General features: G+C 35.9%; 2 protein-coding genes across 4 annotated transcripts; both read left to right on the top strand.

Moving 5' to 3' along the window:
• The first annotated feature begins 1741 nt into the window (after positions 1-1741).
• On the top strand, positions 1742-9960 carry LOC110799921 (synaptotagmin-2). 3 transcript variants are annotated; one of them, XM_056842981.1, is made up of 12 exons: positions 1742-1985; positions 4479-4577; positions 4684-4734; positions 4809-4932; positions 5523-5641; positions 5822-5935; positions 7252-7326; positions 7890-7966; positions 8066-8312; positions 8392-8733; positions 9172-9300; positions 9596-9960. In XM_056842981.1, exons 1-12 carry the CDS (start codon positions 1896-1898, stop codon positions 9734-9736), a joined length of 1608 nt encoding a protein of 535 aa, XP_056698959.1. In that variant the 5' UTR covers positions 1742-1895; the 3' UTR covers positions 9737-9960. The 3 variants fall into 3 exon arrangements, with proteins under 3 accessions (XP_056698959.1, XP_056698958.1, XP_021860885.1); XM_056842980.1 differs by having other exon boundaries at positions 1771-2286; XM_022005193.2 differs by having other exon boundaries at positions 1785-2286; positions 5834-5935.
• A 2086-nt stretch (positions 9961-12046) lies between these two features.
• Positions 12047-13103, top strand: LOC130472192 (uncharacterized). The gene is made up of 2 exons (XM_056842686.1): positions 12047-12554; positions 12863-13103. The coding sequence occupies exons 1-2, from the start codon at positions 12047-12049 to the stop codon at positions 12895-12897; spliced, it is 543 nt and encodes a 180-aa protein (XP_056698664.1). The 3' UTR covers positions 12898-13103.
• Positions 13104-16939: the final 3836 nt, after the last annotated feature.

Below are 16939 nucleotides of genomic sequence, written 5' to 3'. Positions count from 1 at the left end.
GAATTGGGTTTGTTTTTGTCAACCTGTTTAGATACCTGAAAGTTTTAGTTTCTTCTTCCCCTGTTCTAATTATTGTCATCCTTCTCTCCTTTAGTTCTGAATTTTTTTTCCATCAAAAATTTGAATACAAGTGTGACATCAGTCGATTATTTTTGTTTTAGGCATGACAAAATAGCTAATTTGCCCAATGTGGGTAATTCTTGATTCAGTACATTGAAGTGATAAATTCAAAAAATTTATTTCAAATAAGGTGAAGGGAATGTACGCAACCTCCATTTTTCTTTGTTTCACTCACCTATTATACATGTGGCCGAAATAATAAATAAATAATTGATTATACTTTGTGGAGCATTTATAGGGTATTTAGATTATTATGTTGATTCTACACTTATTCCACATTCAATAGTTGGATTATTACGTAATTCAAGCAATATATATTATATTCCGTAATACTTATTCCACCTTCAGTTGTATTTTTAGGTCGAATCTATTTTTTAAAATGTTATATTATCATTTAAAATTTGTTTGGAATCATAATTAGTTAAGGTTGACAAACTAATAGATCATTATATTAGGAAACTCTTGTTAAGTATGATAAAGTAATAGAATTGCTTTATTTTTTCAAATACTCTTTATTTTATCATATACAGAGTATTTGAAAAAATAGATTTGTAAAAGATATTGATTAACTTAAATAATTATTTGATATATATGTAAGTTAAAAAATATAAATAAAAAATAATAAAAGATATGGACACGTGTCAGCTTCATAGCTAGTGCCATGTCTTTTAGTAGGGTATATAGATATACAAATATATAGATGCTACTCAATAACTAATAGACGCGTCTTATATATTTATGGGAGTACGTGGTACGATGCAAACCCTAGACAATTCAATATAATTTATTAGTTGGTATCAGTTTTTTATTGGCATATAGTTGTACGACAATATCAAAAGATTTTATACGGTATATGAATTTGGTTAGATCAATTTTAAGTTTGCTTCCATTTTTTAATAGCACTTAAATCAATAGTATATCAAAATCATATACCGTATAAAATATATTCTAAAATCAAAAGATTTGCTAACTATATTTTAACGTATACAATCATGTAAGTTTGCTACACACAACCAAAAAAGTAATAATTGAATATTCTATAGTAGATTATAGTAGATTTTATACGGAGTAGTAGATTATAATAGGTTTTATGGGCTAAGATTATACCAAAAATACATAACGTATCTAATAATGAAAATTTTATGGTAAAATCTATTATTCTATTGTAGATTATAGTAGATTTTATAGTAGATTATAATAGATTTTATAGGCTAAGATTATACCAAAAATACATAACTTATCTAATAATGTAAATTTGGTAGAATTTAATTTTTTTTTAAAATAATAAAAATTATTACACAGGGACACTTGTCAGCTCCAGACTGAGCGCACTGTGTTTTAGTAGAGTATATAGATATATAGATAGGGGTATATTATGTGATTTCAAAGACGCGAGGGTATTTGGTGCATTATTGCAAACCTCATGGGGATTTCATGAAAAAACCGAAATATTAAATATACGTAATTTGCTTGTTTAGATAAAAAAAAGTTAGAGGAACTTCCATGAACATTAGTTAATCGTTAAATTACGTGTATAGTACAAACCTAAGAAATAATAAGCCATGGAGGGAGTAAAATAATCAACCGATAAACTGTCCTCAATTGTATGAACCGTTTCATTTCCCGACCTCCCCCCTTAACTGCCGTTTAAATGCCGATTATTACATCTCAATTTTTATTTTTATTATATTCCATTTTCTCTCTCGTCTTTAAACGTTGATCTTCTCCCCCACAGAAAAAGCGAGCGTTTCACAAATCACAAATAAAGTTGATGAATGTTGCCAAATTGGAAAGATATCAAACGCAGTAAAGAATCATTATACTCATGCTTCGTAACCACATTCCACGTTGGTAAGAAAGAGGAGGTGGGTCTTTTCTTTCCTTTTCAACAACCTTTTCAGGGTGCCATTCCTCTATTCTCGCCTTCTAGTATCGGGTTTGATTCGAAAGTTCTTCTCCTGATTTGGGTTTCTGGAGAATTTTTCTGGGTTTGTTCAGAAATTGAGAGAAAATTCAGATTCAGAGAAGAGAAAGATGGGTTTGTGGAGTCCATTACTTCGTATTTTTAGTGTGATTTTTGGGTTTGTAGGTTTTGGTTTAGGGATTACGATTGGTCTCACCGTTGGTTATTATCTCTTCATCTACTTTCAGCCCTGCGATGTTAAGGTAAAATTCTTATGATTCAATTTGATTTTTCTGGGTTAAATGTGTGAAATCTCAAATAATTTGATATAATCGTGGTGAGTTTGTGTTATTGAGAAAATGGGATTTCCCATTTTGTCTTATCGTTTGTTTGAGGTTTTATGCGAAGGTTTGAGGTTGGCGATGGACCATAATATTAATATGTCATTACCAAAGAAACCAAATATTTTAAGGATGTATCTATTTATTTGTCTCATTTGGGGTGTCAATTCAGCTAGTGATTGATGTTGATTTTTTTTTTTTTGTTTTGAAGAATATTGCATACTTGTTTGAGTTTTTTTATGATTATGCTTTTGGTTTGAATTTATGATCTTGCATGAGGACGATTTTGAGTTTGAGAGGACCAGCTGAGTTTCTGGAAACAACCAGTTGGGGTTTTCGGATTTCAGATTGTGCTATTTCTTATATGGCACCTTCTGTTGGACGGGTTTGGGCCGGATGCTTTGGACCGGATGCTTTGGACAAACATATTGATCAGTAGTCGTGATTAGATCAAAATGCTGGGGCGCTTGATCATCTAACATGGGGTTTTTTCATGCTATGTTTTATACATTGAGGAGAAGGAATTCTCCACAGTTTAAATTTTAGTTTCCATGGATAAGGATTAGGTATAAACTTTACACTCCTTAATGTCACTGATGATGAGGACTGAGACTTGTACTGCATATTCTTGCTGTTGATGTTCTCGTGTTAATGGAAGATTTGTACACCATTGTTCTCTTAAGTTAATGTTTGTATTGGTTTCTTACCGTTGAGGAAAGATTCATCTTGTTGGCTATATGATTCTTCACTAGAAGTTATTTGGTTGCTTAAGAGGTTAAGAGCTATTTCTATGGGCTTCTTGCTGTTGAATTTTTTTTCATTTTGTTTGTTATGGTACTTGATAGAAATGAATGGATTGTGAGGATATTTGTTGACGATCACTGTAGATAATTTTTTTGGGTGCATGCAACTAATCGTTTACTATTGGGATTAGGGCCTGTTGCATTATGGAGTATTGTTTTTGGGTCTGGTCCTTAGCTGAAGCTGTCTTGTTGCATGGGAGGTTATGGAACGGATACTGTTTTTGGGTTAGGGATATTATTGATGTTGAAATGTCGCTTTCAATGTATGAGAAGACTATAGAAAACAAATCTTTTTTGTTTTTTGATTTTTCTGTAATCATAGTTTTGCTTGAAGAGGGATAATTTTTTGTCAGTTACAAGACAGGCTTGGCGTTTGGTATTATTATTTCAAGAGATTGCCCGCCAATTGCAAAAGCTAGATACCTTGGGGGTTGGGGAGGGTAAGGGAATCCCTCCCTTAAGTGCCTCAATTCGGACTTGACCTTGTGACCACAATGCCAATCACTTATTGCTAGACCAAGTACCAGGTTTTGAAGTGTGATAATTGTTTGTTACATTAATAGTAAGTTTTTGTACTTGTTTCCATTTCATCAGATGTGCCTTTTTTTGTAGATTGGTGGTGTCAAATGCATCGTGATTTATGTAGTTGATGTCTTGATGGATTCCTCCCATTCGGCTGCTAGTGAAACTTATTTTAGTTTTTGGTATGAACAAGGAGAGGCACAAACTCATCTATATGCTTTTCTCATACATTCCTTTTTAAGAACAGTTAACCCCAAAATAATTAGCTTTGGAATTTTCTCGAAAATTAGTAAGTTTTACTCATACACTGAACACTAGGCACTGAATGATCAATCCTTTTATTCCTCATACATCAACCCTTTTACTCTTCCTGAAAGGGGGCCTCTTTAGGTAGTACTGATGTAATCATGTGTGTGACTGGAGTAGCTGCTGACCTAATATGTTCTACTGAACTGCTTATCAGTTATTACTTTTAGATAATTGATTACACACTCTAATGCGCCAGCATGACTTTGTAAGCTTCCTTGTTTATTCAAGATTACAAGTGGACCTGTTTGTTGATGGGAAATCAAGTTAAATATGGTATCTTTCTTTGTGCTCCGTCTCATTGGCAATTGCCATTTTATAATTATCTATGTACTTGTTATGATGCTATTGTCTTCTCGTTAGGGAAAAAAACGGAATTAGAAAGGATGGCAGCTGACTATTCTGTGCTGTCAACTATTGATGCCTGTGTCCTAATTTTATGTTGGCATCATAACTTCTAGTAACAATACCTGATTTTGATAGGATCCTGATATCCGTCCACTGGCTGAGCAAGATTCTGATAAGCTTCAGCGACTACTTCCTGAAATACCGCTTTGGGTGAAAAACCCTGATTATGATCGTGTATGTATCTAATATTCCTGGGCCTCTTGGCTGTCATTATTTGTAATTGAGTGGCCCATGGTTCTGACTTTGTCTTGTATTTTTCTTTATCCTTTCTGAAAAAAAGATGGACTGGCTGAACAAGTTTATTGCTCAGATGTGGCCTTATTTGGACAAGGTATTTTCCTGTCATTTGATTTTTTTCTCTGTCATTGTTGACATATGTTGGCTAATAGAGGGTTACTACTACAGGCGATATGTAAAACTGCGAAGGATATAGCAGCACCTATTATAGCTGAACAAATTCCAAAATACAAAATTGACTCTGTTGAATTCGAGAAACTAACTTTAGGTTCCCTGCCACCAACTTTCCAAGGTCAGTTCTAACTCTTTCCTTAGATTGCTGTGATGCAAGACAATATTCTTCAGAAGCTTAAAAAGAGCGTCAAGTTCAGTAAAAAAGAATTCATAATCACTTCAATCAGTAATGCATTATTGCATTAGATACATTTTCTGTTCATCCCTTCAATACGAATATCAGAAACACCACCAAAATCCAAATGGGTTCAAGATTTGTCTTGTTTATGGGTTCTCTCCTTTCTGGTAGGTCACAAATAAGTTTGTTGGATGCAGACATGGGCATGACAGAATTGATGTGTCACTAAACATACACAGTTTGTGTCCTTAGTCCTTACCCTTGACTCCTTGAGAGCCATGAGAGGCCAAGTAAATAGACTGGTCTTTGAAGAGGGAGCATTTTTGTTTAATGATAAAATAATAATAGGGAGCATTATTGTTTGAAGAGTACACTTGTAACTGTATGTTAAACATCTGCCTCCAACCCAAACTCAGACAAGAAAATAAAGATTTATGGTGTTTGATGATATGATGACATCTGAAGCATTATGTTTATCTCTATTCTGCACTCACCTCTCTGGTTTGGTGTTCATGCTTCCTATATTGTAGGTATGAAAGTTTATGTTACAGATGAGAAGGAGCTGATAATGGAACCATCTTTGAAGTGGGCAGGAAATCCTAACATCATGATTGGTGTAAAAGCATTTGGCTTGAAGGCAACTGCTCAGGTACTGTACTTGTTTTGTTGTGAAACTGGAAGAGGTTGATCTTTTATATTCCGGCTTAGTTGGTAGAGGTGGATCTTTTTATTTCGGCTAGTTGGAAGAGTTGGATCTTAGTATGAGATGATGAGAGCTGAGATTTTTTTTAATGTCATTGCTACTTTGTCAGTGAGTAAAATTCCGCAGGATATATTTCAGGTATTGGATCTTCAAGTATTCGCTTCACCTCGTATTACTTTCAAGCCCCTGGTGCCAAGTTTCCCATGTTTCGCCAACATTTACGTTTCTCTTATGGAGAAGGTATGTGATGTTCAACAAAATTTCCGTTGTTTGAAATAACTGTTCGAATTTTGAATTGATAATTGCATACCATATAAAATGTTAAATAAGGTCTTTATTTGTCATGCTATTGTCAGACCTTTCTTAAATTGAAAAAGGAAAATGAAGCAAAAATCGTATGGAGGTAGTGTAAATCATGCTCACTTGTATTGGTTTAAATTAGCCTCTCGATAAACAACTCGAGCTCGACTCTAATCTAATGATGAATCTCGTTTGTGTTCTTTTATTTGTTTAATAAATGAGCTGGGTTTGAGCAAATTTTGAAGCTCGTATAATAAATGAGCCGAGCATGAGAAAATTTTGAAGCTCGTACTATAAATGAGCATGAACATGAACATATATATACTCGTTCATTTATGTTCTTGAATAAACTCGTCTATTTATGTTGATGAACACATTTTTTATTTTGGGAAAAAGTTAAATAATAAATTGTCACCAATTATCATATAATTCGAATATAATTTTCTATTACAGACAAAAATTACACATTTATTTCATAAAGAAAAGTTCATGGATTTGACGTTTAACCTTCCAAAGCCTCTTTAAAGAACCCAAATACGAAGTATGTGACTCAAAAGATTTTCAAATGTTGCCCAAAACCTCTCTAAGAAAAAATCTCATTTATGAAAAAACCTAGGGTTGATTAATATAAATGAGTTGTTCATGAACCGTTCACGTACATAAAATCTCTTCAAAGAACCGAGCTTGGACAAACTTTTGACCTTGGTTTGTTTCGTGAACACCCGTGAGTGTGATGATATACTCAACTTTGGTCGTATCAACCAACTATCCAAGTAGTAGCATTATGAAAAGATACATCTCAGAAGTAAATTTTTAATTTGTCTATGAGAAGTAGTTGGCTGGTATATTTAGGCCAAAATCTGGCATCATTTTGGTTTTAAAAGAGAGTATTTTTTTTAATGTCTTTAGATAGATCTTTTTGCACTTCAAGTATCAGAATTTTCGCCTCTGAAGAAGTTGTTTTCATCAGATCATCATAAATAGAATACATTAAGATTAAAAAAAAGCAATCCTTCTAATTCAATAATAATACTAGTTGATCAGCTATGAAATTCTCTTCAACTTATCACAAGAATCTATTCTTATGATTAATATGAGGGGGCATGCAGTTTCCATATGCAGCTCATTGAAGGGTTGCCGATTGATTTTTCCCTTTGTTGTTCTTTGGTCATTGCTATCTTATTTGCTATTGCCAATTTTAAGTTCTTTTTTGCAAGTGTGAGAAATTTAGAAATGACTCAAGTATTACTTTGCAGCCACACGTTGACTTTGGACTGAAGCTTCTGGGTGCTGATCTTATGTCAATTCCAGGCCTTTACAGGTTTGTCCAGGTATGGTCTCCATAAATAATTGTTCACCGTTGTGTTTAGTTTACTCTTTCTTTGGCATTGGAGAATTTAGTTTAAATATTGCCGGGTTGTTAAAAATCTTTAACTTACCAAGCTCTTCTAGTCTCTCGGTCTTTTCAATTACTATGTCGAATTCTTTCCCATGAAGAGCAAAGAGAGTTGGGTTTACCACTACCTGGACAAAAGTCACAAAAAACTGTCTAGTGTAATTTGTAGACCATTACTTGAATTATTTACAAAAGTGCTAAAGTGCTACATGTTGAGAAAAGCTAAAGCTCCTTGGCGCCCCATTAATCATTCCTCATTTCTGTTTTTGAACTTTGGGTTTAAAATTTATTGTTTGGCTATTTTGAAGTTATCAATCGAGTAGTAAGTTGAGTGCTACCTGTTCATAGTTTAAACTGGCTGGCTGTAAGAAAATCTTTTTGCAGTAAAGATATACTGTACAAATTCAAACTTCAGGAGACAACTTTAGTTGCTCAGAGTAATTTGGACCTTAGGGGAGTTATTTATGAACTTTTTAGCGTCCTTTTCTCTTTCTGCAGGAGCTTATTAAAGACCAAGTTGCTAATATGTATCTGTGGCCACGTACTCTGGAAGTACCTATCCTGGATCCAACAAAGTATGACCACTCTCTTATTTATTATATCTATTGTATGCCGACATGTCATTTCCATTACTGCTGCTGACCTCTGTTATGTATGTGCTGCAAAATTTTCAGAGCTCTGAGGAAGCCTGTTGGCATTCTACATGTAAAGGTTGTAAGAGCAATGAAGCTAAAAAAGAAAGATCTTCTGGGTGCATCGGATCCTTACGTAAAACTGAAGCTCACTGAAGATAAAACTCCATCAAAGAAAACCACAGTGAAGCACAAGAATTTGAACCCTGAATGGAATGAGGAGTTCAATCTGACAGTTAGAGATCCACAGACCCAAACTTTAGAGATTAATGTGTATGATTGGGAGCAGGTATTTCTGGGTTGTTTGATAACTGTTATGTCTATTTATGTGCGGATAATTTCTGAAATTACTATTTCCTGTATATTAGGTTGGCAAACATGACAAAATGGGTTTGAATGCTGTTCCTTTGAAAGACCTTACTCCTGACGAGCCAAAGGAGTTCACTCTTGATCTCCTCAAAGTGATCGATCCAAACGATCCTCAAAATGAGAAGTCACGGGGACAGGTCGTTGTTGAACTGACATACAAAGCATTTAAAGAGGAGGACCTCGGAAAAGATTTTGAAGATGAACAACAAGCACCTGCAGGAACACCTGCTGGGGGAGGTGTACTTGTTGTGATACTCCATGAAGCTCAAGATTTGGAAGGAAAGCACCATACGAATCCTTATGCACGTGTCATTTTCAAAGGAGAGGAGAAAAAGACCAAGGTACCATTTTGCAGCTTATTTTCTTATACATAGTCTTGTTTTTATTGTAGGTGATGGACTCAAAATTGTACTGACATTCTACAGAGTCCGCTATGCAATTGTGTGTCTGTTGGGGTTTTGGGGGGGGGGGGGGGGGGGGTAGGGGAAGGGATGTTCAATTCTTGCATTCATGCACTCCCTTATCCTTTCCAAAATGGGAAATATACACGTAATGTTATGGATTTGATGGGAAGTTTAACTGGCTATCTGGCCTCATATCATTCTCTAAATTGTTATTTACTTATTTTGCCTATGGTGGGATGAGCTGAGGAGAGAAAGACTGCAGTTTGAGTAGGACACTGTGGTTTTCTTTGATGAGTTTCCATCAAAGAAAACTCAATATATATTGAGTAGGACACTGCAGTTTTCTTTAAAGATAACTCACCTATGATATTGCAGACTATCAAGAAGAATAGAGATCCGAGATGGGACGAGCAGTTTCAGTTTGTTCTGGAAGAACCTCCAACAAATGATAAGTTGCATGTCGAAGTTTACAGTACCTCAGCAAGAAGTTTACTGCATCAAAAGGTACTTATCCCTGAGCTCTTAAAAACTATCAAATCTCTATATCTTAAATTACTCCATTTCATCCAAAATTAATATTTATACATTCTATTTAAGGTGTTTGGGGAAAAAAGTGATCACCTTATCAAAATAGTTTTGTATATATTTGGATTTTATAATACACCCTCTCTTAAATGAAGAGATGGTAATTTATATATGGTGAGGATTGAGATTACAAAACTGAGAATATGTTGTGCAATATTTCGCGTTATTTGCTTCTGCTGGCTTATGATATGTACAAAATTTCCATTGTTTTCAGGAATCCCTGGGGTACATTGATATCAGTCTTAGTGACGTTGTCAACAACAAGCGGATAAATGAGAAGTATAACCTGATAGACTCAAAGAATGGCCGCATCTTGGTTGAGCTCTTGTGGAGAGCTGCCCCCCCAAAGTCGTAAACTCCTTTCGTTTCTTTCTATACACAGTAGATGAAATGCTGCTGATTTTTTTTTAACACTACTAGAGGATGCTCTGTTTCTGTAAATGTTGAACATAATGTTAATTGCTAGTTGGGATTAAAGAACTTCTCCAGGGTCTTTTTACATTGGAAGTTTAGACATAGATGTCCAGAAACAACAGAATTTCTTATTTGATAAACAACTGAATTTTCTTTGTAAGAAAAGATCATACTGCTGGTAATGACCAATATCATAATGCTGTTAGGTTCGAATCAGATCAGACTTGACTGGACCGGAATGGAATGGAATGGAATGGAACGGACATAAAGTTGGGTCCAGGAAGCATGTTATGTCAAACAGAATATTTTCTGCACGTAGAAAATAAAATGAATTTTCTTCTTATTTTTTGAACAAATAACAGCTCATATTCAACTTTCTTGATTCCTAAAACAATTGCAAAGAGGATGTCCTCTTTATTAATGCAATACTGGTGGAAGAATAATAGTGTAAGTAAGGGGGTTTGCTGGGTAAAAAGATCAACACTGGAAGCACCCAAGGGTATGGGAGGTATAGATTTAAGGAATATTGAATTTTACAATAAAGCCCTCCTAGTCAAGCAAGCAATTAGAATTCAATTAACCCAAACCTCCTTATTTCTATTATTTCTAAAGTAATGACTTCCAGTTACAAAATGCTACCGATAGAAGCAGGCCTCACTGATACTATTCATCCTCGTGCATCTTAGGGGTATAAGGGAATGGTACGGAGTGTCCAAAGTATGAAGGAGGGCTTTAGAAGAGTCATCTATGGAGGGAACTCTTTAATTAATACCAGAAATTGGCTTCCTTCCAAGGATGTAAATTTTAAAGGGAATCAGACTCAGGCTACGCGGGGTGTGGAGAAGGTTAAGGACCTCTTTCTTAACAAGTCTAAGTCCTGGAATGCAAATTTGATATGGAATACTTTTGAGAAAAAAACAGCAAGGGAAATTCTCAATACTCTAGTATATGTCACAGTATGATGGTTGGTGAGGACTATTTTCATTGGACTGGCTCTTCGAAGGGCAAGTGCACTGTCAAGACTTTGTATGCCTATTAAATTAAAACAAACAAGGAATGGGAACACCTCCTTGCTGCAGCGTTTCTGGAAAAGGTTGTGGAGTATGAATATGCTCCCTAAATGGAAAATATTTATTTGGAAAATAATGAATAAAGCACTTCCTACAAGGAAGGGTATTGGTTTACATCATGTTGACAGGAATGCAAACAGCCAACTGCGTGCATGCTACTGTTTCTAGAAGAATCACAGCTCAACCAACTCTCCTACATTTCAGCAATTCTGTTAGAGAATCTGTTAGTCAGCTAGAATGTAATGATTAGTTGATGATTAGCTGATGACAGCAATAAGCTGAGGTGTACAAATAACTTATGATGATTGGCTTAGACACATCATCTCATTCAATGTATAAATAGCCTAACTTATTATTACAATCAATAAGAAATTTCCTCTCTACTATCTCTCTTTCTCTCTTTACTTGGGTTTAATCTAGAGCAGAAGTTCATCCAAATTGGTGAACTCTGTCATGGTATCAGAGCAGATCTTTGGATCCTGCTAGTTTTCTTCCGCATTTCTTCTGTTTTCATCTATAATTCAGCTTGCAGATTGTTCAGATTAACTGAACAACTCAATTTCTTACTAAGTTTTCAGTTGGTTGATTGAGATTATGTAGAATTTCATTCAAGATTCTCCAATATGCCTGCTGATCAAGTTGAATCTGCTCTTAATCCAAATTCTGCCTGTAAAGTTAGTAAATATTGTTTTTGATGGAAAATGTTTCAATGATTGGAAACATTCTATGATGATTGCATTATCAGCAAGAAACAAATTGTGTTTGGTGGATGGAACTCTCAGTCAACCTGCAGCAAATTCTGCAAATCATAGAATCTGGAGTAGGTGCAACGATCTTGTAATTACTTAGATGCTTGCTTCTCTGGAACCTTCTATAGGGAAATATTGCTAGATTTGGAAGAAAGATTCTGTCAGTCATCAGGACCTCAATTGTACACTACACATCAACAACTAAGTGATCTAAATCAAGCAGATGATGAAGAGATTTCAGCTTTCTTTACTAAAATCAAACTACTGTGGGATTAGTTGGATGGATTAGATCCACTACCTTCATGTGTATGCACTGGTTGTAGTTGCACACTCACACAGAAACTTCTTAAGTCTCAACACAATCAAAGATTGATTCAATTTCTCATGAAACTGAACTAGAAATATGAACATCCTAAGAGCACAATATTAATGATGAGTCCTTTACCTACTATTTCAAAAGCATATGGGATACTTCTTCAAGAAGAGCAGCAAAAAGAACTTCACAGCATCAGAAATCATGTTTCAGAATCCACTATATTCACTGCTAGAAGGTTTACTGAGAATAAACCATACTACAATGCAGGTTCTGGATCACAAGCTTCAAATGGTGGAAATCAGTCAAGAAATTTTACTTATACAAGGAACAATATGTTATGTGAGCACTGCATGATGAAGAATCACACCATTGACAAGTGTTGGAAGCTACATGGTTATCCTAAGGATTTCAAAGGCAAAGGAAAAAGAGTTGCAGCAGTTGCTCATTTAGAAGAACATGCTGATAATGAAGTTCCAAGTGGTGATTCAGGCACAATTCATGCCAGCTTCACAGAGGATCAATACAGCCAATTCATGAAGTATCTCAATATTCAGAAGGCTTCTAGTCAAGTTGAGCATCAAGGCTCTAGCTCACTTGGTCTAGCAACCAGTTCTCACATGAGAGGTACTTGCCTTTTGTCTAATTTTAAAACTAAGTGGATTTTGGATAGTGGTGCTAGTGACCATATGTGCTCGAATTTAAATATGTTTTCTACACCGGAACTACTGCATGATAAACATCACACTATCACTATACCTGATGGAACTGAACTGCAAATTACACATACATGCCAGATTGATTTAGGAGAACATATTACACTCAGAAATGTGTTACATGTTCCAGGATTCCAATTCAATCTGATCTCCATTTCAAAATTGTGGTGTGATGATCAATGTTCCATTTCTTTTACCAATGGTGAATGTCTTATACAGGACCATTCCAAGAACAAGCATATTCTGCTTGGTAAGTTGGACAAAGGCTTATACAGTCTCAATGAAGAGTTACTGAAGACTAACAACAATTCTTTACTCAATGTTTTTGCTCTTTCAAGTATATCTGCAATAGAAGAAGCCAAGCTTTGGCACTTAATATTAGGCCACATGTCTTTTGGAAAAATAAAGAACATCAAGGGTGTTGATGTTAATGGTTGTTTAGCTGAAATTTTTTGTCAAATCTGCCCCTAGCTAAACATACTAGATTCCCCTTTCCTGTCAGTAGTATTAAAACAAATAAGCCCTTTGAACTACTTCACATTGATGTATGGGGACCATATTTTGTATGTGATACTTCTAGATGTAATCAATTTCTTAAAATTGTGGATGATTACACTAGAATGACATGGACACATTTGATGAGAAATAAAACTGATTCAGTCAAAATTATGAGTGAATTTTTTCTGTATACTGAGAATCAGTTTGGTGTTACATTCAAACAAGTTAGATCAGACAATGCTCTTGATTTAACAGAAGGTGGAATAAAGGATTTATTCCTTAAAAGAGGCATTTTACACCAGAAAAGTTGTAGCAACACACCCCAACAAAATGGAGTGGTTGAAAGAAAGCACAAACACTTGCTTGAGACTGCTAGGGCTCTTTCTTTTCAATCTAAAATTCCAGACAAATATTGGAGTGAATGTATCCTCACTGCCACTTATTTAATCAACAGAATGTCACTTAAGAGCATTCAGTTTTCCACTCCCTGTGAAAAATTATTCAATGAACCACCTGATCTTTCTCATCTCAGAGTTTTTGGATGCCTATGTTACATTAGTACTTCTAAAGTCAATAGATCAAAGTTTGATCCTAGGGATGATGCATGTGTTCTTCTTGGTTATCCACCTCACCAGAAAGCCTACAAAGTACTCAATCTATCCACTAACAAAATTGTTGTTTCAAGAGATGTAACATTTCATGAAAAACACTTTCCTTTTCACTTTTCTTCTACACCAGAAGCTGCATACTCAAATCATTTCTTTTTGCCTCTTGTCACCCCTTACTCTTCAGATCTCCATTCCCACTCAGATCTCCAACACACCCCTGTCACCACTTCTATCTCTACAAAAAATCCTATTCCAAACACTTCTATTTCTGTGGATGATTTTCCCCCCTTAACCAATCAATCACAAACACATTCTTCTTCCCCAGTAGCTACTCAAACAAGAAAATCAACTAGATCCACCAAGACACCTTCTCATCTTAAAGACTTTATCTGTTCCAAACCTACAAAGCATTGGTGTAACCTGGTAGCTTATGACAGTCTACCACAGGAACACAAATTACTCATTGTTGCTCACACGGAACTAGTTGAACCAACTTATTTTATTGAAGTTGTTCAGAACTCTCACTGGGTAGAGGCCATGGACAAGGAGATCACTGCACTCCAAAATAACAATACTTGGGACTTTGTATTACTAACAAAAGGTAAAAAGGCAATAGGGTGCAAATGGGTTTACAGGATCATTGAAAGGTATAAAGCTAGATTAGTTGCCGAGGGTTTTACTCAAAAATATGGCATTGACTATCATGAAACATTCTCACCTGTTGTGAAAATATCAACTGTTAGATGCTTGATCTGTTAGGTTATGATACATATGACATTTACATAGATCATGCGGAAACAACCATTAACCCAGGAAACATATTATTTACACATAATCATATAGCATAATTAGATGCATACTCTTTGTTGCGTGCCTTCCCTAGCTGCGCCCGAACCGAACAAGAACAAGTCTTTTAGGACTCCAAGTGTCGTCCCTCCGTAGATAGTCCACAGCACGTCCGGATCCGCCTTAAGATTGACCAACTAGAATCGCCCTTAAGGTACTAGAAAATTCGGCACTTTTATGAGCAAGATGTGTTTTAATTTTCTCTCAAAAAACTCACTTTTGAATACTTTGAAACTTGTGTATAAATTATGACCCCTAGGCCTTTATTTATAGAGTTATGGAAAAGGAATCGTAATCCTAGTAGGATGCGAATTAATTGGAATTAGAATCCTACATGAATTCTATTTAATTAATTTATCCAATTAGGAATAGACATTTAATCATACACTGACTCTTGCAGATTCAGGAATCACGCATGAGCACAAACTCACACACACACGGCAGCCACAAGGGCTGCCCATGCGTGCGAGCAGCAGCCCGCGCAGCACGGCCCACGCAGCCGTGGCCTCTTGGCGCGCGCTGGGCCTGCCTTGCGGTAGGCCTGGCCGCTGCCTTGGCTGGGCTTTGTGGCGCGCATGCTTGCTGGGCGATGGCCCCGGCTTCGTGCTGGGCCTTCGTCCGGCAAGCCTCGTCCGATGTTAATTCGTACGATACGCTTCCGATTAAATTTCCATTTCCGGAATCTATTTCCGATACGAACAATATTTAATATTTCCGATTCCGGAATTAATTTCCGTTTCGAACAAATATTTAATATTTCCGTTTCCGGAATTATTTTCCGATTCCGGCAATATTTCCGATTCTGACAATATTTCCGTTTCCGGTAATATTTCCGATTCTGGTAATATTTCCATTTCCAATAATATTTTCCGATACGTACCATGTTTCCGTTTCCGGCAACATCTACGACTTGGATAATATTCATATTTCCGATACGATCCATATTTCCGTTTCCGGCAATATCATCGTTTCCGGAGTATTCATTTCTTGCCTGTGACGATCTCAGCTCCCACTGAAACCAAGATCCGTCGGTTCCGAATATTCATAGATGGGGTATTTAATGCCATTAAATACTTGATCCGTTTACGTACTATTTGTGTGACCCTACGGGTTCAGTCAAGAGTAAGCTGTGGATTAATATCATTAATTCCACTTGAACTGAAGCGGCCTCTAGCTAGGCATTCAGCTCACTTGATCTCACTGAATTATTAACTTGTTAATTAATACTGAACCGCATTTATTAGACTTAACATAGAATGCATACTTGGACCAAGGGCATTATTTCCTTCAGTCTCCCACTTGTCCTTAGGGACAAGTGTGCATTTCCTAATTCCTTTGTCGCTCGATGCTTGCTCTTGAACATAAGGTAAGAGTTGTCATCCTTATTATGTCCAGAGGTGTTTCTCGGTTTCAGAGTTCAACTGATCAAATAAACAGATAATCATAGCCTATGATTCATCCGAGCACGGCCATGCATTTCACAGTTTCTAGCTCTCCGAGTGGCCTTGTACAACTTTTAAGCATCTCTTCCCGATTTATGGGAGGACAATTCCCAATCTTGCGATCTTGAGATTAGACTTCGTTTGATAGGTGATTACCTGAGCGTTGCCTTTATAGCCTCCTTTTACGGTGCGACGGTTGGTCAACGTCAAAGCAACCAGTTCTCAAACAAGTAATCTCAAATCACTCAGGTATTGAGGATTTAGTGTCTAATAATTTAATGAAATTTACTTATGACAGACTTTCATCTCTTACAGTAAAGTTTCATAGGTCTTGTCCGATACTAGTCTTCCCAAAGTAAGTATCTATGCAAATGATTATGACATTGCCATGTCCACATAGTTCAAGAAACAGAACTACTAGTCATCTTGCACTCTAATCGTCTAACGTTTTCTATGCGTCCAATCTTATAGAAAACTCCGATTAGGGACCATTTTCAACCTTTGACATTCAAGTTCACTTGATAGACATTTCTTAGTCACAGGACTGGTCCTGACAGTCTATCTTGAATATATCGTCAAGTTGAAGGGACTCATCATTTAATAAACCACAAATTAAATGGAAAAATGAATTTCTTTCATTTATTGTGAATGATTAACCAATAATGTTTTACAAAGATTTAAACTCTAAAACTTTAAAACATTAAACAGAGACATCAAAGCCATTCTCCAATATGCTTGATTCCCATAGCTGCAGTGTGCGAGTTGTGCTTCGCTTGCGGCAGAGGTTTAGTTAATGGATCTGATATGTTGTCATCAGTTCCAATTTTGCTTATCTCGACTTCTTTTCTTTCAACGAACTCTCGTAGAAGGTGAAATCTACGAAGTACATGCTTGACTCTCTA

The sequence above is a fragment of the Spinacia oleracea genome, chromosome 4, assembly GCF_020520425.1.
Source record: "Spinacia oleracea cultivar Varoflay chromosome 4, BTI_SOV_V1, whole genome shotgun sequence".
Lineage (NCBI taxonomy): Eukaryota > Viridiplantae > Streptophyta > Magnoliopsida > Caryophyllales > Amaranthaceae > Spinacia > Spinacia oleracea.
The sequence above is the reverse complement of the archived record's forward strand: the minus strand, read 5'-3'. Positions and strand labels throughout refer to the sequence as shown.